Here is a 22,529-nt window from a genome sequence, read left to right as displayed (position 1 = left end):
AGCTGTAAGGATATTTCAGACCACCAGACAGGCCCACAGGTTATTTACGAACCTAGCAAAGCAGAAAATCACTGCTTGCTGTAGCAGACAAAAAACCTTGCTAACTCCAAGTTCAAATCCTAGGAACAGATTTATTTCAGCATAGATACAGAAAGCCATACCCCAGAGGTCAGCTGGCGTGTAACAGGCCAATGAGATGGCTGCATGTACACAAGTGAAGGCAAAGGCTTAAGTTTCAGTACACTCTTTTTATACCCAAGATGACTCCCTACTTTTATGAATATCCCAACCTCTGATTAGTTATAATAATAATTAATATTTGACCAAATATGAAATTCTGCATTGCACACTAGACTATATAACATTTATCTCATTAACAGTAACAAACGTATTAATATTACTATTTGACAGGGACTTTCCTTGTTTACTCTGTCTTTGGCAGGTCACAGTGACCTCTTCTTTGTCCTGTACCCAAATCAGGGACATTCCAAAAACTGAATAATATTTAATAAGGCAAGAAGGCTTTGTTTGCACTCCTTCCCAAAAAGGGTTATTCAAAGATCTTATTGACCACATTAAACTTGGCCAGCAATTATATTGCTAGCCCATATATGATCCATTAAATATACTGGATAGGCCCTTATCTTACATGCGGTAAGTTCATCACATCTCTGTTTCATTTCCTTACAATGGCCTCTTTCTACAGGTCTCATTTCTACAAATCACCATAAAATTAATAAAAATCCTCTTTGCACTGAAACTTGGTCACAAGGTCACAGCTCATGACTTTGCTTTTTAAAAAAACATCCAAAATAAATGCTCAGGTTGTTTTTGATACCAGTTATGAAGGTTTTGCACCCGTATGCATGGGTACAATTCAGAAACACACATTCAGAATGGAAGACTTGCCATCCCTCCTTCCATATTGTGGATTTGAATATGTTACAAAGTCACAAGGTGGACAGAAAGGTTACTTACCACACAGCTGTAGTTCTTCAAGATGAGTTCCTGTGTGGATGTATGCTCTGGGGCTGCATGTAAGTTTGGAACCTTCTAATCAGCAGAGCCTGTTGGGGCCATATCCTCCTCAACACCATATGTACAAGCCCCAAGATATAAAAGGGACCATATGAGGCCCCTACCACCACTTCATTCCTTCTGCTAAATCAAGATTCTCTGATAAAGACTAAGACTACTGGGGCGTGTGAATCCCATACAGGCCATCATCTCATAGAACTACTGTTCCAGGTAAGTATCTGTTCTCCAGCATAAATTGACTGTGTGGTCCATCACTGCTGTGGAACTAAGAAGCAGTCACAGCCCACTGCAGAGGTGAGCAAGAGGAGTATTTAATTAAATGAAGACTCTAGGATTGTTCTTATGGAGCATCAGTTCTAAAAACCAAATAAACAGAATAATGCTGCATAAAGCTATGACCAGAACTCCAAGACTCAGCTTTACATATCTCCATGATGGCAAATTTCAGAGACATGCAATTGAAATATTAGACCTAGATTAATATGGTCTAAAATCCTCTGATGCAGTCACATCCTCAAGGACAGAACAGGTTTGCATACACATTCTAATCTATTTAGATAAACCTGAGGGGAGACAGTTTGACCCTTGGATTGATCCCTAGAGGATACAAACAGTCTAGGAATTTTATGTATGAAATTATTGCTTGATCCAATTCCAAATGGAAGTCATTTAGTTGACTTCAGTGAGTGCTGGATCAGGTCCTTACTTGCATCTCAAGAGCTAAAAGCTCTCTGAACATCTAGGGTTACATTTTCAAAATTTCTCAAGTCACTTAGGAGTCTAAGTCCCATTTTCAAAAGCATTTAAGTCACTCAGGAGCTTAAATATAATTGAAAGTCATAAGGACTTTGCCTCCTAATTCATTTGGATGTTTTTGAAAATTTTACTCCATACCATATAAGTTAACCTCTTGGTGACAAATGTGATTATGGATAAATTAATAGATGGATTAAAGTGGTAATCATAGACCACCTTAGCCAAAAATTCTGCATGGGGACATAGAAACACCTATTCTTATGGAACAACATACATGAGGGCGATCAGACAGCAGGTCTTGGATGTCACTCTTTGGGCTAATGTGGCTATCCAGGGACACCATATTCAGTGATGGATAGAACAATGAACAACGTGACAACTCAGATGGCACTGCCATTAGCTTTGTAAACAAGTTCAAGTCTCAAGATGGTGGTGATTCATGAATGGATGGAAACACATGAATTAGGCCCTTCAACTATCTTTTCAGAATAAAATGGGAAAACTAGATGATCCACTCATGGGAGGGTGAAAAACTAAAGGGGCTGCCAGAATTCTAACAGAATTCAAAGAGAGTCAAGGTTGCTGGCAATATAACAAGGAGTTAAAAGTAATGGGATGCTGGACTAACAAGAGTCATTGTTCTGCTAAGCTCAGACAAAGTCCAGAAGTCCTTCTTGATTTTAGTATAGTAGAGCCACTTCCTGCAACAATGATCCTTATGAATGAAACACTCCCTGAACTGTAAGGCCAATACACTCTCCATCTTCAAATTCCTCTTCAAGACCTGTTTCTACTGCAACTATTACAAGAAATGAGTTCACTAATAATGGACAGATGATAGGGCAGCGAGGGATTGGTGGAAGGGGCAATTGGGAATAGCTGATTTGTATTTATTTTGTAAATCAAACCCATGTTATGTACTGTGTATAAATATTACTCATATTTCCATTGTCCCTTTCCCATACCTCTCACATTTCACAATATTTACCTTCTTTAGCTTTTCTTTCAAAATCTTTCACTTCTAGAACTCCTCCCTTTTCATACTCTGAAAAGTAAGAGATGAGAAAGCACCATCAGAGGTCTGAGAAACCATTTTTTTTTTTAAATGTAAGCTTAGATTCTGGAACATAACTCTGAGGCAAACGGTAGATTCTGTGGCATAGAATACACAGTTGCAGAGGCCAGAACACAAGTAAGTGAATGTCTCATCTATTGAATGCTGTATGTAATGTAGCTGTAGGTATGTCAATCCCAGGATATTAGAGACACAAGATGGGTGAGGTAATAACTTTTACTGGACCAACTTGTTGGAGAGAAAGACAAGTTTTCGAGCCACACAGAACTCTTCTTCAGGTCTGGGAAAGACTTGAACAAACTGTGTGAGGGACTCAGCTCCATGCTTGTTCCTTGGGTGTGCTGCTTCCTATCCTCCATCAAAGCCACACAGCTTATTCTTCCAACTCCTCACACCAAGTAACCTGGGTGTCTCAGTTTTTCTCTCCCAGTTAATGAACATGCACATCATCACACAAGAGCTCTCTATCACAAGCTAATTTACCTATCAGGTCGGTGTCAACAGCTCGATCATAATAATAGGAGAAGGCATAGAAGGAGCTCCTGCGAATCTCATCTGGCTGGTGTAGTTTCCCTTGTACGACCTTCAGCACTTCTGAATAACAGGGCTCAAATCCTGTTTCTCCTGCCAGGGCAAATACACACAAGGATGAACCCACACAAACAGATCAGGAGGTAGAGGAACCAGTGACAATAGGATGAAAAAGCAAAAGAGAAAGCAGAGACCAAAGGAGAAATAAGGGAGGGAGAGAGACTCAGCAAAGGGTGAGAGGGAAGGAGAGACAGTGAAAGGGAGAAGAGTTTAGATATCCTTCCCCAAGAGAAAGTTCTCTTTCCTAATATCTCAGCAGCTATCCTCCCTCTACTCCAGAATCACACATGGACTCAGCCAGGATCCAGGCCCAGTTTTGTCAGCTGGTACTATTTACATTGTATGTGTTTTTGCAGAAATACGTATGAATCTTTCAGAGACAATGCTACAGAGTGCAACACACACGGCTCCCACAGTGCAGGCAGGGCTGTCAGTGTGATCCACTACAATCCCCAAGTCCTTTTTCTGCAGTACCACTGCCTAATCAGTTATTCCCCATTTCTAGTTGTGCATTTGGATTTTCCTTCCTAAATTTGTACTTTGCACTTATCTTTACTGAACTTCATCTTGTTGATTTCAAACCAATTCTCCAATTTATTGAGGTCCCTTTGAATTCTAATCCTGTCCTCCAAAGTGCTTGCAACCCCTCCCAGCTTGGTGTCATCCTCATCGACAAATTTTATAAGCATACTCTCCACTCTATTATCCAAATCATTCATGAAAATACTGAACAGTATTGAACCCAGGACAGAACCAAGCGGGACCACACTAGATACATCCTCTCAGTTTGATGATCCATCAATAATTACTCTCAGTACAGTTTTTCAACTAGTCGTGCACCCATTTCACATTAATTTCATCTAAACCACATTTCCTTAGTTTTCTTATGATCATCTCATGTGTGATGGTGTCAAAAGCTTTACTAAAATAAATCACATCTACTGCTTCCCCTTTATCCAATGGCCCAGTCAACCCGTCAAAGAAGAATATTAGGTTGATTTAGCACAATTTGTTCTTGACAAATCCATGTTGGCTATTACTTATCACCCTCTTATCCTCTAGGTGCTTATAAAATTGATTTAATAATTTTTTCCAGTATCTTTCCAGGTATTGACGTTAGGGTGACAGGTCTAATTCCCCAGTTCCTTTTTGTTCCCTTTTTAAAGATAGTTACTATATTTGCCCTTCTCTAGCCCTCCGGGATCTCACCCATCCCATGAATTCTCAAAATAATCACTAATTTTATCTCAGTGGGACAAGTAGATCCAAAGCTTCCTACAAGGGATATACAGCATTTTGCACTGAGAAATGGCAGCTCCTATTGGGCCAGCTGCCCTGAGCCTGATCACTTCATGTTTTTCTTGTGCTGTATCGATGGATTTCCATATCTAGGGACCTGTGCCTGGCTCTATGACCATATCCCTGAGCACTGATAGACATCCTCCCAGGAAACAGGATCACAGAAAGGGTGTTTGTTGACCAAGAAAATCCTCATCCTAGGGTCTGAGGCTTAGCGCACAAAACAAAGGCACCTAGATCGCCATCTGCCAGAAGCAAAACCTCCTTACTATACCTTCTCTGTTGCCACCATATTGATATCTCACTCCCGCAAAGTGCCATTCTGCTTCCAGCTGCTTTGGTAAACAAGAACTTCGGAACATCTGTCCATCCGCTGCTGCAAGGAAGCCAGAGGAAAGTCAGGAAGGGCTGAGACCTCCTAATGCCCCCCACTAATCAATACTCTAGAGGAAGGAGAGGAAAACCCTAGGTGCTTATAGTTTGCCCATGGGGAGGTGAATTCAAAAAGTTAGATGCCACATTAACTGATTCTGAATTGGGGAATAGTCTGAACTCTGGAATATGGTTCCTCCTCGGCCCTGCAAGCTGCAGCGCAGCTCGGCCTGTCACCCATTAGTGGGAAATAAATATTATCCTCAGTTTCTGGGCAGCCCACTGCCAGGAAAGTGGAAAAAAGGGTAAGATACAAGAAATGTGGGAAAGGGACAGCTGGCTCAAGATTAACTTCATCCACCTCTTTAAGTATCTAACATGGCTATTTCATCTGACTGTACCTTCCATTTCCAGAGCTCCAAGTGTTGCTAGTCTAGCTGCTTTCAGTCCAAAACCCAAATAGCTGCAAAAAAACAAAAAACAAAAAAAAAACAAAAAAAAAACATTGCAGTTTTGCCTTGGTTCATCTGACATGCCTCACACACAGCCAGCCTAAATCTATGGTATGCACAAGCCAGATTCCCTTTCTGTGCCTCCTACCCCACTTCTCCCTTTACATCTTAGAGAGTTTTCCTCTGCCAGGAGAAGAATTACAAGTGCCAATGGACTAAGGCAAAAACAAGGTGCTACAAAGAGCACAGATGGGGTGCAAATCTAAAACTAGGCAGGAAGTGGGTAGAGAAGAATAGGAAGCTTTTGGGTAACTTAAAAAAATCTGGCATGAATTTCTGAGATTTAAAATAAAAAGCAACAGAGAGAAGATGCTGCATAAGAAGAACTGAATAAATAGGAGCATTAACATATGTACATCTCTACAAACAAAATGCAATGAGAATGGGAAATAAGCATGACCCAAAAGTCATACACACTGATGGAGATGATGATCTAACAGAAACTGGGCAACATTATCTATGATATCCACAAGATTCAATGTGATGTCCACGACGGAAGTGGAGAAATACTTTGGGTAAAGATAAAAGGAATGTAAAACAATAGGAAAGATGACCCCAGGCAACTGCTACATGCCAGAGAGAAAGGCAGATTCCTAGACCAATTCATGGTGCTTTTGACACCATAGAATACCACAGCACTCATTACATCAGCTAAGACTATTAACAAAGCTTCTAACTGTGATAATGGCCTTTTGTGCACTGGGACTGGACTGAAATCCCTAACTCATCACACTTGACTGGGTTTTAAATTAACTGTAAATCACTCAGGAAAACTGAATGGGCATCACTGTTGACAGCTCAAAAACACCAATGCTCAATGGCAGCAGTGGGCAAAAAAAGCAAACAAACTACTTGGATACACATAAGGTATAGGATAGAAAATAATTCTTAAAATACGCTAATGCTGTTATATCGTTCAGTGGTATGCCTGACATGGGCTCAGTTCAGTTCACTCTGTCTCAGAAAGGAAAAAGCAGAAACAAAAGTGGATGACAAAAGTGCTAAGAGGCCTGGGTACACTTCTATGTAAAGGGAGATTGAGAAGACTGGGGCTGTTTAACTTAGAGAGGAGATGAATAAGATGGGGACATGATACTAATACATAAAATGTTTAGCCTAAGATGTAGGTCAGATGCTCCTATTTACCTTCGTAACAACAGAACAAGAGGATGAAACTGAATAAAGGAAATTAGGTTTACACGCTTTTCAGTGACTAATAAGCTGAGCCATTCTGGAATTGGTGGCTTGGGATATGAGAGGTCCTGTATCCCATTTCCAGTCCTTTGACCAGGTTGTGTGTTGATAGCTAAATTATATTAACCACTTTTCCACATCCCAAAGCTTCTCCTCCCTTAAAGTAATTACCGTAAAGCTTGCTTGAGGTACAAACTGTGATTTCCCCTTTCACTGATATTCATGTTGGTTCTGGATCCTTCCAGGTTCAATTAATGTTATGGTTTTCAAGCAGATAATAATCTAGTTTGAAGATCAGGGCTCAAAAGCTCACAATGAGACAACACGGTATATCCTAGGCTGGGTCTCAGGCTGTGAAAAGACTGATTTTCCAGGGGAGGTGGCAGCTGCGTGCTCCTCACCTGTGGGTGTAGAGCTTGTAAGTGCTATTGAACATTTCAAATGAGGTGACAAAATCCACAGGGGTTTGCTCCAAGGTTTCCTAAAAATGAAGTACATAATATATCTTTCAGTCCCTATAACTCAATCAAAAACCCAGAAAGTAAAAACAAAACAAAACCTAGCGGTAATATCATTGCTAATTTTCACACAGGCATCCAGATAATTAACTGTACTTATCCAATGTGGCTACCTGGAATTATCCATCCTCCCTTACCAAAATTATGAGTTATTATTTGTATTGTGGTAGCACCTATAATGCTTCATCTGTCCAGCCCTCAAAATTAGCATAGCCCATGCAACCTTAATTCTGCCCTGTGTCGGGTGTGTATACATCAGTGTTTCTCAATTAAATTTGGCCACGGAACCCTTTTGAACTTGATAAATAATTGCGGAACCCCCTAAACTCTTAACAGTATTTTTACATATGGGGCCAAAAAAAATGTTGAAATAAGCAAATTATATACAAACAACTAGGTCAGCGTTTCTCAATTAAATTTTCCCGCGGAACCCTTTAGGCTCCGTGGGGAAATTACACTCATACTCGATACCCTCCGCCGAAAAATCCGGGACATCTTCCCTTTTTCGGCAGCACAGAGAACAGCTGCTCTCGGCGGCGCAATGTCATTTTCTCGCGGAACCCTAACAGGGGGTTCCGCGGAACACCAATTGAGAAACACTGGTATACATGAATGTTATCTGTAACGGAGAGTCATTAATTATATTACACAAACAAAATCTAAATTTAAAGAACATTAGCAAGGTTGCAAAGTCAAGCACTCAAAACCTGAATGAAGCAGGGTTTCTGTTGAAAAAATAATATGTGATCATAAAATTAAAGGCTAGATCATAAAAATGCAGACATATAAGGAGTCTGAATTAAGGTTGCTTGTGCATTTCCCAACTTTTGGGCACTTGGCTTTCCAACATTAATAATCTTCTTTCAATGTAGGTTTTTGTGTGTGAAATTTCTTTGCTCTTAAAAAAGCAAATGAGGGGAAAAAACAGAACTGCATCATGTGGCATCATACTAACACTCCCATGAGTCACTAGCAGGGTTGGAACCTGCAGGTCCAACACAGACCTCTGCCACTGCAGCTAATGGAGTAACTGATGGCAACAGTAAGTTGTCTTCCTCTATGTGGCCCAGCACTAGAGCAGGATAAGACACACACTTTGCCAATGAGTTTCACAGTAATTTGCTGACAGTACAGAAATGGTGAAACTTTGGAATCTTGAATTCCATTGCAGGCTTTGAAGGAGAGTACGCTCTAGTGGGCACAGACTCTTCTGCCCGTTCTCCCCAAGTGTGATCCCATCTCCTCCAATCTGTCCCTGTCCCAGTTGTCCCTCTTCCCCACTCCTGGCTCCTCATCCCAATCCCATTCTTATCACTTAAACCAGAGGTTCTCAAACTTATTTTACTGGGGCCCCTTTTGAAAATATTTCAGGCTGTGACTATTCCCCCCACCCCTCGGTACTGGACATAGCTTTCGCAGCATTGGTACAGATCTCCACAGAGATAAGTAGCCATACCATATCACCCTTACTTCTGTGCTATTGCTTGTGGCGCCGTTGCTTCAGAGCTAGGCGCCCAGCCAACAGCTGCTGCTCTCGGACAACCCAGCTCTCAAGGCAGCGCTGCCACCAGTAACAGCGCAGAAGTAGGGGTGGCATGACATGGTGTTGCTGCCCAGCTCTGAAGGCAAGGAAATAGGGTAAAAGCAAGGAAAAATCATGGACATTTGTTCATATTTCAAAAATCCGCCCGGACAGAGATCAGAAGACCCAAAAAAAGAGGTCATGTCTGGAAAAACCCGGACGTATGGCAACCCTATATCTCACAACCCCCCTACAATAACCTTGTGACCCCCTTGTGGGTTGGAACCCCAAATTTGAGAAATACTAACTTAAACAGTCCCAGGCTTCTGCTTCTCATCCCAGTCCCAGTCTTCTCACTCCTGGCTCTTCGTCAGAGCTGTCTCTCCCCTCAACTCTGACCCCTCCATTCACCTCTCCCTTCCCTCTGCCCATGTTCCCCTTCTCCACTGGCTCCCAATCCCAGGACTCCTCATCCAATCTCAGTGCTCTCTGCACAACTCTCCTTGTGTTCCAGTCTCTTTCCCTATCCAGTCCCAGTTCTCCCCTTTGCAGGTTGGTTCTTCATCAGAGCTGTCTCCCCTCAACATCTTCCCCTCAGTCCCACTGTTTGTTAGTCCCAGTCTCCCTACTTTACCAGTCTTAGTCTCCCCACCTGGATCCTCATACAAACTCAATCCCCAACCCCCATATCTCTGGCTTCTAGCCCTACTCTAGCCTCTCTGTCCAACTAGACCCATACTCTGCTTCTATCCCAACTCCAAGGGTTAAGAAAACAGAGAGCCCAGCTTGGATACATAAAGGGCAGTCAGTCATTCCTTGAGCAAAAGATGCAGACCTTTAGGGAGGATACACTAACAAGCTGGAAGAGAAGCATTGATAGTCCAGGATTAACACCACTCAGAATTCCTTCCAACCTCCCTGGGAACCTTTTCCTTTTGTAACACACAAAGCCTAACCTGTTAGTGAGGCCTTCCCAGTCTGGATCTAGACAGCATAAGCTGTTTTTCTTTGGTTTATCAGCTTTTCTTTTCTCTTAAACCGGCTCTTTTGTTTACAAGCATGAGTCATTTGAATTTCATTGTCAATATTAAAGGGAACAAAAGCAGACTGACCTTCACGGATGGCATGCAGGTGCTCATGCTGAAAAAGTGAGCCCTCAAAGTATGTGGGTGCCTGGCACCACTCCCCATGATTCTGGCAACCCTAGTGCACATGCTTGTTTCTACTCCTCACCTCAAACCGTGGCAGGAATGTGATTTGGGTTGAGGCTCCTCCCAGGTCCAGCGTCCCAACTGTCTGCTGGTTCTGGCTGTACAGCTGCCCTGCAGACAATATCATGCTCAGAATAGTCACTAATGCACAAACTCTTAACTCAAAGACTGCTCACAAGCCCTTACAATTGTCTTGTTATCAATGCAACACAGACGCATATGGGGGCTGATTTGGCCCGAAGGGTCTGTGGCCTTGTGAAGATAGGCATCACATAATGTGAAGCGGGTCTCCATAATATGCTGGAGTGGTGTCAGGCAGAAACATGGGGACAGAAAAGATGACCTCTCCTCCCAACTCATTGCCATGGGGCTGGTAGACACCAGGCAGATACTGAGGGCAGAGATGAGGGGCCTTCCCTCCTGATTCCAACTTCACTTCCATGGAGGTGAAGAGGGGAAACCCCTATACATCCAACAAATTGTATGTGGGTAAAATCCTCTCCTCCATCTCTAGCAGACTCTAGGAGAGGCATAAATCCCCCAATCCCTAGCTGACTCTTGGAGAGGTGGGGATTGGGAGGGTAAACACTTCCAGCTCTAGCAAATTCTGAGAACTGATCCAGCCATTATCATTTCCCCCCAGCCAGGGTATAGTCTCTTTCTTCTAGTTTCTCCTGTATTCTTCCCCTTCTCTCCTGCCACAGTTGAGAGGAGAATGAGGGTAAACCAGGTAGAGGCAGGGAGGGGCACAGACAGGGTAGCCAACTCCAAACTCCTTCCCCTCTGTGGAAGGGACCCAATTCAGCCCTAACAGTGAATCAAGCAGAATTAATTACCTGTTAGAAAATTCACAGTGATCCAGGCTAAAACTCCTGCAAGGAGAAAACAAGAGTAACTGAAACTGCTTCTACTTCTTGCCCCCTCACAGTCTCTCATTCAATCAGTGAGTTAGTTATCATTTGTATAGCATTATATGTGCTTTTCAGACAAATAAATAAGATACGATCCCTGCCCCAAATAGCTCACAATCTAACTTACACTTATAACAAAATGACATGTAGGATCATAAAGAGGAATAGTGGGGAGAGGGCTTTTTGGCATCTGTGCATTTAAAGCAGAGCCAAGTATTGGGCCATGGCATTGGCAATGACACACAAACGGGCGCAGAGATAAGGTCGCATGCGTAAATTTACCTTCCGTGTTAGCTGACTTTTGAGCATTTCAATTCTTAACCTTAAAATTGGCAGACACATTCTTTGTATTTTAATTTTGTGCATCTACAGTTAAATGTGAAAAACATGTGTCTGCTTAGTGAGAGCCACTAAAATGTGAACAACTCCTTTTCTTCTCTAGCCATTGAACTTGGTCTTGGCATTGGGCAGCACCTGAGCGTATATCAGTGGTGGGATTCCAACGGAAAGAGATGCGGTTTGAGGAGGGAATTTAGAAAATAAAAACCAATGAAGGCCATGCTGGGCTATACTAGGCCCTACTAGTCCTTCTCCCTACCCACGCAGTACTGTTCCCTACAGCACATTCTCATTACCCCTAATTATACACTATGCATCACACTAATAATTAATGTCCTTCCTTCAAATACTTCTAGACTTATGTTCATTGGCTCTTTCAACCTTTCCCCATAAATAAGTTCCTCCAATTTCCTTATTTTTTCTGCTCTTCTCTCCCCTCCCCCTTTTTTTTTGTGCACAAAAAATGCAGATTTGGGTTGACTGAAACATTTCTCAAATTCATGTGGAATTTGCTGCATTGTTTTGGTCAAAATAAAATCTTTTAAAATTCTGAAAAAATCAAAATGTTTCAATATTTTTAAACAAAACCTTTTGATTGCTCAATTTGAATTGATTTAGTTTTGAAATTTCCTTCGATTTTATTTAAAAAGGTTCAAAATTGAAATAAAACATTTCAATAATTTTGTTTGACCCAAAATGATTTTTTTCCCAACTTTTTAATACACTGAAACTTTTGAAAAATTTCATTTTCAGGTTGGCGCAAAATATATATATGTATATTTTTACTTTTTGGAATTGCCACCAAACCAAAAAATCAGTTATTCACACAGCTCAAGTAGTAATGAAGTGCTCAGTACTGTAATCTTCCAGGTGGGTCTCATCAGAACTGCATAAAGAGGGATTTTCATCTCTCTATTCTGTGATGTGAGACTTCTGTGTACTCACTCCAATTTTATAATGGCTTTTTTTGCAGCTATATCATGTTGCAAACTCATGTATAATTTGCTGCCCACTGTAACTCTATAGTCTATTTCAGCCATTTCTGGTTCCCTGGGTTTTGTTTCCACTCTGTTTTGGATTGTTTCTATGCTACTCTAGTAGCTGCATTTTTTCAAGCTGAATCTCATTATATTATTTGCCAAAGTTCTAATCTCTCAGGTTAATTAGTGTTATTTCTATATCCTCACTAATTTCTGCAGTGCCTCCAAAATCAGTGTCATCTGCAACATTTCATTAACTAATCTTTTACCTCATCTTCTAGATCATTCATGAAGATATTTAATAAAATATGTCCTAACAGCAGTATGTTCAGTTCCTCCTAGACACTTCCATACAGCTTTCTATTGTACTGCTTATCATTGTATAAGCCTTTCAAAAGTAACCTGTAGAGGATTACTGCATCACTCTTGCTCACACTAGCGCCAGAGGAAAAGTACTCAGCTGTTGATTTTAAACTCTATAGTGCAGGGACTAGCTCTATTTCTGTTTATCCAATGCCAAAATAGTAGCTTCTCCTCTGGTAGGATTCTCTATATTCTGGATCATAGAATGTCATCTACATAATTCAGGAGCCTCTTTGCTTGCCTGCATTTGTAGCTCAACAGTTGCCTGAGTAGTCAAAATCCTCATGAATACAAAAGGATCCTCTCTTTTTAAATAGCATGAAACTATGGGCTAGAAATGTTTTGTTCTTTCCTTCAGTCCTGGGGGTCATTTCTCCTTCCTCTTTCCTCCATAGTCACTTCTTTTTCCCTTTTGCCTTCAACCCTTTCCTCCTTCTCAAGACCCACCTTCAGAAGATCCATCCATGATGCTAACACTGTTGTTTGGAACCAGAAAAGGTGATTCCTCAAAGACCTCTCTCACCTGAGGAAAAGAGAGGTGGTTAGATTTCCTGAGCCTGGAGACTTGCTCTCCACTGGGGGTGCTGGACAAAGCTTCCACTTCCTCCCCAGATCAGTAGGAAGTAAGGCATGAGTACGTGTTAGACAAAGCTTTCTCCTCCTCCTCAGGGCACTAGGACAGAAAGAAGGGTGTGTACTATCCCCCTCTCCAGCCACCCTTTCTGTCTATATCAAGGAAGGGGGATCTCAGGCCGACAGCAAGAGGCCTTTAGGGTTTGAGAGTTCTCAGATACTCTTATGGAATTACAGCTGTTTTTCAGTTGGGACTAAGGCCAGATCTACACTTACCTGAGAATTTGGCGGCAGTCGATGGGAGTTACGCAAGCTACACAGAGTAGCTTGCGTAACTCCCATCGACTTCTTAACTTCTGTTGTGCGTGGTGTCTTCACTGTGCTGCGTCGACAGGAAATGCGTTCCTTTTGACGCAGCACTACGCCGCTTGAGGGGGTGGTTTTACTGCGTCGACTTCTGGATCGATTGAGCAGGTCTTTACTGATCGCTCAATTGATCCAGAAAGATCGATTTGACGGCAGCAAATTCGCCGCCGTCAGTATGTACATAGTCTAAGTTATGGTAAAGAGTACAGAGAAGTGAGCTATGAAAGGTACCGTAAGAAAAACCATGCTATTGCACAGAGATCTCTGAGGTTACCTCTGAGAGCAGAGCCTGGGCTTTGTACTCTGCCAGCAGCCTCAGTCCGGCTGTAGCTTTCAGCACCACTGGGGTCTGCTTCCAATGACTAGGCGGCACAGCTTCTTTGGCCATTTCCAACAATTCTCTCACAGTTTCTGCACCCTAAAAATAAATAGAAGCTGTTTTTTTCACACTGTTCCCTCCAATGGGCAATCAGAAAAACATCACGTTAGAGCCCCCTCCTTCACCTTAAAAATACTAGGCAAAGTACATATCCTACAACAGAGTGACACACACAAAGGGCTAGCAGGGCCCTTAGTACCATGGAGACAGGCACTTAAGAAAGAGAGAGATCAGGAGGGCACATACACCCTTAAGCATGGGAAGAAGAGATATGTTCACAGAGCTTTTATTATGACAGAAAATTTAGCTTCTTTGCTCATGAAATTCTAGGCTTTACATTTCGGGGAGAAAGTCTGATATCTGACACACCTGGAAGTCATGCCATACAAATGACCTAGTTTCTCTGGTGCCATTAGTGACTGAATAGGCAAGGGGGAGGGAGTGAACAGAGTCTCTGTAGATGTCAATACAGTGACATTGTCATGTTCCGGGGTGCAATCCAGACCAGTGAGAGGTTGTGTCACCGCCTACTCTGTAATCCTGGGTGTATTAAATGCTATGCTGTGGTGCTGCACAATCTGTACACAAACAGAGCAGGTTGAAGGCTATTTGAGTGAAAATGATCATGAAATGATAGAATTCTTGATTCTAAGGAAAGGAAGGAGTGAAAGCAGCAGAATAAGGAAATCAGAATTAAAAGTGTAGACTTTAACCAGAGAATTGGTAGGTAAGATCTTATGAGGAGAAAAACAAAGGGAAAAAGGAGTTCAAGAGAGCTGGCAGTTTCTCAGAGAGACAAGGTTGAAGACACAACTGCAAACTATTCTGATGTGAAGGAGACAGGAAGAATATTAAGAGGCCAATATGGATCCATCAGGAGCTCTTTAATGACCTGAAAATCAAAAAGGAATCCTACAAAAAGTGGAAACATGGACAAATTGCCATGGATGAGCAAAAAAGAATAGCACAAACATGTAGTGACAAAATCAGAAAGGCTAAGGCACAAAATGAGTTACACCTAGCAAGGGACATAAAAGGCAGTAAGAAGGAGATCTATACATACATTAGGAACAAGAGAAAGACAAAAGTGTACATCCACTACTTAGCAGGGAAGAAGAATTAATAACTGATGACATCAAGAAGGCTGAGGTGTTTAATGCCTATTTTATTTGTCTTGACTAAAAAATTAATTTTGAGCAGATACCACCACTCTATTGAGAAGTTAACCAAAAAAAAAAAAAAAAACCTCACTGTAGAGTCTTGAAACCAGACCTGAACCCAGTGGAACCCAACCTCAGGCTTGGGTCAGATTGTCTCTGATCATCTCCTCCTGCCCAGCTGCTGCGTGCCCACTCCTGCCAGCTACCACCACCTTGCTGCACTCTGTGCTGCGGTGAGTGTGTGCCAAAGGGTCACAGTGCCTCTCAGGTTTTAAAATTAGGCCTGAGTAGACCTCTAACTAGCTGAGGCACTAAGGAGATGAGCAACTATTTGTTCCTGTCACATATTTGATCAGGCTCCCCTGAATGGTAGTCCACCAGACTGCTGTGACGGAAATCCCAGCATTGGACCCGAGGTGTTTTAAGCCTCCAGAGTCTGAACATCACCCAGGCACCGTCCCTGTCTTGGGGTCCTTAGGCACATTTTTGGGTGCAACAAACCCTGCATCTAGCACCTATCCTGAGAGCCGTGGTAGAGGTCTGCTCAGGCCTGATTTTAAAGCCCAACCCAAACCCGACCAGACCACAGCTGACCCGAACCAAGCCCGCTAATGTTGAGTTGTTTTCAGACTTGACCCAACCATGATACTTCCTCTCCCGAACCTGTATCAGCACCACTGCTGCCTTGCCCTTGGGGATAGGCCTGGTGAGGGCTTCCCAGGTCCTGTGCTCGTGATCCATCGCTGACTGCCTCCTGTGGGGTCAGCACGGCAGTGGCTGCATACCCCACTCCTGCCGGCTACCACTGCTTCGCCTCGACTCTTTAGCACATTAACTCCATGGCGCGCACAGAACGCAGCAAGATGGCAGCAGCTGGCAGGCGTGCAGCAAGCAGTTGCTGCCAATCTCAAGGGCAGGAGGAAGTGATCAGAAATGACATGACCTGAACCTGGGAGGGTCAGGCTGTTTTCAGACCTGACCTGAACCTGACACTTATAGTTGGGTCTCGTCAGGTTCAGGTTGGGCTGCAAAGCTCTACTCTGCAGTCAAACTGCCTAGCCTCTTGAATTTCTAGACTTCTCCATAGCTTAAAACACAGTCTCACAAATTTCCAACCAAAGGTGTGAGCCTTCTGGTTTCTCTCTTCCAGGGGCTACATGATAGGTGTAACACACAACCCACGCAGACACCATGCACAGAATTCTTACCCCATTGCTCCTTATTTAACAGATAAGGCAGAGCCAAATTATCACATTTCCCCTCCATGTCACAAATCTAGTCAGGCTCCCCCTGTTGGTGGCTCACCAGATTGCGGTGAGGGGATCCATATACTGTGCTTTAAGCTTTCCCGAGCCTCAGTAGACTGCAATTTTCCTCCTTCGGCCTCTCAGGCACATTTCCTGGACACCAACTCTCAGACTGTACCACTTCATGGAAATGGAGCCCCACAGTCCATTTGTCATAGGCCCCTCAGGATCAGTGCTGACCCCAAAGATAACCCAGTAGCTTAAACACATCCTGCCCCAGAACTCCATCCAAAGGTGTGAGCCTTATGGTTTACCTCTTTCAGAGGCCACGTGGTAGATGCAGCATATAACACATACAGGCTTTGCACAGGACTTGAACACTCTATTGCTCTTTATTTAAGGCATAAAGAAAGTACAGAACACATAGAAAACAACATACATCCTGAATGCAATGCCATAGCTCATCATTCCCCTAGCAGTCCTTGGGGAAATATCTGTGTTCAAATAGCCTCAATTTCCACTGCCTCATCAGGCTAGTGTAGCAGCTTTCCTTAGCTTGAACTGGTGAAAATGGCTCAAGACCCCGAAGAGATCAGCTCTTGCCCTTTTATAACCTTCCAATCCCTCTGTCAGGTGACTTGAGAATCTGCCTCCTTAGCTGACTTTGTTATCAGGTCACCTCTCCCCTGACAAACCAGTTCACCTGGTTAGAAGCCAGTCCACTGTCTAGGGGTTTGTATTTCAACATATGATTTTCCCAATATATTGTCAATCATGCATCACTACACCTTGGAATTTCAGTCCAACATGTCAGTAACAGGAGCACAGAACTCAACACCCAAAATGGAGTCTGCAGTTTGACGCAGATACATATAAAGAGCTTCCAATATCAAACAGAATTCATAAGTTGTACATACAGATTCCCCGATCGTCACAGTACCTGAAGCAATTACTTAGCTAAAATGTAATAGAACATTTCTACGGTGCACATTTCTGAAAACTAGTTTTATGTCGTTAAAGCTTCAGTATTGACTTTTCCCCATCAAAACTTCTTAGAAGACTATTTCTCACTGAAGTCTCACCACATACAAAAGTTTACATGTCTAGGAGTTGTCCATGCACAAAAAAAAGCAACTTTTTTACAGGTGGAAAGAGGTTTGGTTTGGTTTCTTTCTTGGGCCATTATAGTAACTCAAGCAGAATTTGTTTTCCCTCAAAATTCCCAAGAATAAAAAATTCACCTTTGAACTGAGAAGTTTCAGCCCAAATGGAGAAATTGAAAAAATTACTCGTAAATGAAAATGGATTACTTACTTAAGAATCATATTTGAAGTAGCTACAGAGAAAAGAGTGAATATGGATAACGGTAGTACCAAAATCATGTTTTAAATTACTTTGGAATAGGAATTCCACTAAGAAAGCATATAAGCCCCATCTCTAATAATAGTAGTTATTCTTTGCTCTAAATCAGAGGACCTGAAAGACCTTTAGAAATAGTTAAATGTGAGATTTGTTTTCCATGTGAAGTAGGCAAGTGTAATTATTGCCATTTTAGAGGGGGTGGAAACTAAGGCACAGAGGTGAAGTGACTTGGTCAATGAGCCATTCAGTGACAGATGTGTGAATAGGTCCCTTAAATCTGGACTTCCAGTTCCCTGTGCTAACCATTACATACATTCCATTATGTTAAATAAATCACAGGTAGCATTAAGATGAGGAAGACCTAATCACAGGGAAGATGGGAGATTCCAGAAGATTCTTACCTTTTCAGGCTGATCAGCATAAGCAGAAAGACCTGGCTTCACTGACTCAAAGATCTCCCCTTCCAGCTCTGGAGGCTGTTCTACACAAATGGAACAAAACAGCACATGAGACAGCCTATATCACCAGCTCTGCTGCTCCTTAGCTTCAAACTTAGGACCAGATCATTTCACATGAAATCACCCATGATGTGACCATTCCCTATTTCTCCCTGCAGATAAAAACAACCCCTTTCCAATACAAGCACTTAAATCTTTCCCTGGCAAAAGAGGGTAACAAAATGTGCCCATTGTGCCCTTCAAATTAATTAATCACATGTTAAAAACACATCAAGTTACAACACAAGGAAACATATCAAGTGTCAAAGGACAATGCATGAAAACTCCATCCCAGCCTCAGTGAGACTTACTCCCCTTAAACAATTGCCCAGATTAAAACTTTAGGAAACTGAGAACTTTCTTTTGTGCCCAGAAGGTCAATAGCCTTTGTTGGATTAATAGGAAGAGAGTACCAGAGTGAAGCCCCACCACATAATGAGAATACCCATCTCCCAGAGTTTGAGTGTAGGAGCTGTTAGCAGAAGTGCCCCAGCTGTTCCTAAACTCTGGGATGGTGCATGAGAAGAAAAGTATCTCTAAGGCAGCCAGGGCCTAAGCCAATATGATCACGATGTGGAATCCCACAGATTGGACTCGGAGAAACGTCTTTATTTGTTGGAATTCCACCATTCAGTCTTACCTGGGCTTTTCTGCACAAAGGTGTAAATGTGAATTCGGGTCCCGGTGCTCCCTGCGTCAAACATGATGCCATAAAAGGTGTTGGCACTGGCATTTACAGGGCACACACTAGGTGGAAAGAGACCCTGAAACCACATCTCCGGGCTTGGATGGGAAACAATGCAGTAGATAGAGGAAAGCGCCAGCACTAGAAAGACAGTGAGCCAGGTAGATGCCATCCTGCCGGGGAACCTGGGAGCAGGTGGAGTATGGATCAGCATTCACAGAGCTGCAGGAGCTCCTGGAGAATGAAACAGGAACAGAGGTTACCAATAGCTTTCTCCTTCATACCTTTGTTTAAAGGAATCTGCCCAGCACAAAAGTTATTCACCCTTCAAAGAGAAAGGTTTCCCTCATGACTACCCCTACCAAAGCGATAGGTGCCCCCGGCTGTCCCCACCCTAGATACAAGGGCTCTCCCTCTAAGTGCTGCACCTAACTAATTTGCTCTTTCAGAATAAAGGCTCCTCTCTGTTGCTGCAGACCTCAGCATGGAGCATTTAAAAACTGAGTCCCAGGATACCTAATCTTGACTACATACAAAGAACCTTCTCTCTCTCACCTGGGCTTCTGGATCAGATTTCCTGACAGCTCGAGCCTCAGCTGAATTCACACCTTATGTAAGTGGCGCTCGAGGCTGGATCTCTCCGTCCTTACATCCACATATGGGATGATGTCCTGGCACAGAACACAAATGTCATTCAGTACCGCAAACAAAGAGAATTTCATCTCAGACTGATGGCAGCTGCTTGGAGAAATCAGTGTATGGGGAGGGTAAAGGGCATGTCCTGCCAGCGGCACAGTGGTCACTGAGAGGCATCTGTGCTGTACAAGGGGAGAATGAATGGTAACATGCACTTGGCCCCAGTCTCTCAGCCCCCTCTCGGTATTGTTCAAACTTCTCTGATGGTTTTTTGCCTGCAAGTCAGTTGCTTATCCTTGCCTCTTGGTGTTATGCTTACAAAATAAATTTTCCTGCAGTTTCACCGGATTTCAATGTGTAAACAGCATGTAAAACTCAACATGCAGTGCGAACTTCTAATGTGTGAGTAGTACGAGCTCTTTCGTATGGTGACTGCAAATATGGGCGCAGCTACAATGCCCTGCCCATGTAATTTTTTTTAAAAACAAGGTACCTTTCTTTAATGGTGTGCACACCACATTCGCAATAACAGATGTATGCCAATATTCCCCCTTTTGCAATTCTCTACCAAAATGTTATGCTTATAAAATAAACAGCAGGATCTTATTCAGGGGGACAAGGCAATACACCACGTTTATTGTGAATACAAAGATTTTAAAAAGCAATTGCCTGCACACTTTTACACACACACACGCACGCACGCACGGTTCTACAAAGATGAAGTATAGTTATCAGCCTCAGTTGCTCGTGTTAGTCCACTGGCTAAGACACAAGGGAGGGAGCAAGGGTCTGTCGGTGCGCGCCGATGCTCCTGGAGGATGATTGTAGAACCAAATCCAAAGTCCTTATTTTTTTGTCCCCTTCTATAGGGGTTAGCTCTTATGCCATTTTATAGGTTCTGCTTTGTCATGCTGCATCTGCATCCTGGTATCACCCATGTTTTGCAAACATGACCATTGTTGTTATTTTTTTATAGTTTATTTTGTTTTTTGTGGTGGATTCCAGGAATATTAGGGTGGGCAGTCTTTGGCCAGCTGGGTCGTAAAAGTTGTTATTTTTACTCCCTTGAACATCCGAGGCTGGCGCCTTTTTCTATTACTTTTTGGTCTTACATACACACATCACTCATTCATTTATTTACATTTTAATTTTTTAACATTTACTTAAAACCTGTAACTGGAAGACACAAGTGTCCTTCAGACACAATAACAACATTTCTTTTTATTTAAAACATTTACTATTATTATAAAACATCCTTATTTAACACTGATTTTTTTTGTTTCAGAACATTTGCTGATGTTACTTTAAGCAGTGATCATAAAATATGTGTACTTCAATAATAGCAACAGTTTCACAGAATTATCTTTGGTAACTTTACAAACAGGATAATCAATGACCAGATATTAATTTTGGACAAACAGATGGTGTTTTCAAACAAACTTATTAATAGTGAACAGATCACCCTACATACCCAAAATGCAAAGCCTCACAGAAACTGCTGTGGTGGTTTGTCACGTACCGAAAAAATAAGGGTATTTCACATAGAATCAATATACTAGAATCAAGCTTTGGGCCTACACTGATACAATGTTCTCTTCTTAAAACCAACCAGGATTAGGATAAACTATTTTTGCACTTTGACCAGGTATCTCCTCCTCCTTTGCAGAATTAAAGCTGCTCACATGGCCTATAACATGCTAATATTCTTCACAATCTCCTAAGTGCACCATCTAGTATTAGGTATCAAAATTCAGCAGCTATTCCCTCCCATTACCCCACCACTCTGCATGCTTGTCTCACAAGGAGATGTTAAAGGAAAGACATAGGCACAGAAACTGCAAGTCACTAATCAAGTGCTTAGGTAAAACAAAAAGGGGAGAATATAGTTGTATTTATTATATTTCTTATTTGTATTGGTCAGCATCAAGAGGGGCCTCATTGCACACACACCTAACAAAAGTACCCTAACATATAAAACACACCAACACAACTCATCCACCTCAAGATCCTCACTCACACCCTTCTCCTGGACCAGTTTGTCCACCCCTCTCAGTATCCTCACCTTTGTGCATATCCATCTATTCTGCTTGAGATTCTTGCCTGCTCCTCGTCCTGGCATTTGTCCCCCTTTGGATCCTTGCCTGCTTCTGGTCCCAGTTTCTGTCTCTCCTCTAAGGATCCTTACCTGATTCTTGCCTCTGTCCATCCCCCTAAAGATCCTGATCTACCCCTCTCCTTTGCATCCATTCATCCACAGTCCCACTGTCAATTTGTCCCTTCCTCTCTCTTCATCTCTCTCTCATTTTGGGATTCTCACTTGACCCCTCACTTCATCCCCATGAGGATCTGCATCTGCCTTCTGTTCCAGATTTAGCCTTTCCATAATTCTTGACTCTAATCTCGATCCTTCACCTTCTGTGCCTTGTTACAACAAACTGAAATGAAGCTTTTACCCACTCTCAGTGAGCATGTCATATTGGGTCATTCTCCAGCTTGTTTCTGTTTCTCACTTGGTAACCCAGTTGTCTCCAGAACAGAAAGTTGTGGAGCCCACTGGCCAGGTTCCCCTGCTGAGATATTAGCACACTGCATAGGTATTTATTGCTGATAACCACCATCATCTGATGAATGCACAGAGCTAAATGCAGGAGTTCATGAGGCAGAGGGAAACAAGAGTGGCTCTTGAGAAGAGGCTGGGGCAATTTTAAGCTTTCATAGGAAGGTGATAACACTAGCTTCTCATGTGTGGCTCTGTAGCACATTAGTTGTAACCCATAACAGTTTGTAAACCAGTCCCATTTTAAGCAAAGGTCAGTAGTGACTCAGTCCCAACCCGTAACAGCTCCGTGTCCGGTCCCAAAGTGAGATCACAGGAGGTGCTAAATTGTGTGGTAGTTTTGTAGCTCTGAAGTTGCATCAATGTGTAGTTGGTGTCAGCCACAT

General features: G+C 42.5%; 1 protein-coding gene across 4 annotated transcripts in view; it reads right to left on the bottom strand.

The window, feature by feature from the left end:
• Positions 1-22,529, bottom strand: part of ENTPD5 (ectonucleoside triphosphate diphosphohydrolase 5 (inactive)) — a 34,927-nt gene that overhangs the window by 5,722 nt on the left and 6,676 nt on the right. For 2 of the 4 annotated variants that reach the window (XM_067533565.1, XM_067533556.1), the window contains exons 2-13: positions 19,506-19,621; positions 18,906-19,184; positions 18,170-18,249; positions 13,895-14,038; positions 13,129-13,204; positions 10,925-10,960; positions 10,111-10,199; positions 7,239-7,318; positions 5,533-5,594; positions 5,034-5,135; positions 3,353-3,493; positions 2,783-2,839 (exon numbers count right to left, since the gene is read on the bottom strand). In XM_067533565.1, the coding sequence (XP_067389666.1) occupies positions 2,783-2,839; positions 3,353-3,493; positions 5,034-5,135; positions 5,533-5,594; positions 7,239-7,318; positions 10,111-10,199; positions 10,925-10,960; positions 13,129-13,204; positions 13,895-14,038; positions 18,170-18,249; positions 18,906-19,164 (1,126 nt within the window). In that variant the 5' untranslated portion in view covers positions 19,165-19,184; positions 19,506-19,621. Of the gene's footprint in view, positions 1-2,782; positions 2,840-3,352; positions 3,494-5,033; positions 5,136-5,532; positions 5,595-7,238; positions 7,319-10,110; positions 10,200-10,924; positions 10,961-13,128; positions 13,205-13,894; positions 14,039-18,169; positions 18,250-18,905; positions 19,185-19,505; positions 19,920-22,529 lie in introns of those variants that run through there. The other 2 variants (XM_067533581.1, XM_067533574.1) reach the window with 2 other exon arrangements.

Source organism: Emydura macquarii, unplaced genomic scaffold (genome assembly GCF_026122565.2).
Source record: "Emydura macquarii macquarii isolate MOO-44397 ecotype Brisbane River unplaced genomic scaffold, CSIRO-AGI_Emac_v2 contig_374, whole genome shotgun sequence".
NCBI lineage: Eukaryota > Metazoa > Chordata > Testudines > Chelidae > Emydura > Emydura macquarii.
The sequence above is the reverse complement of the archived record's forward strand: the minus strand, read 5'-3'. Positions and strand labels throughout refer to the sequence as shown.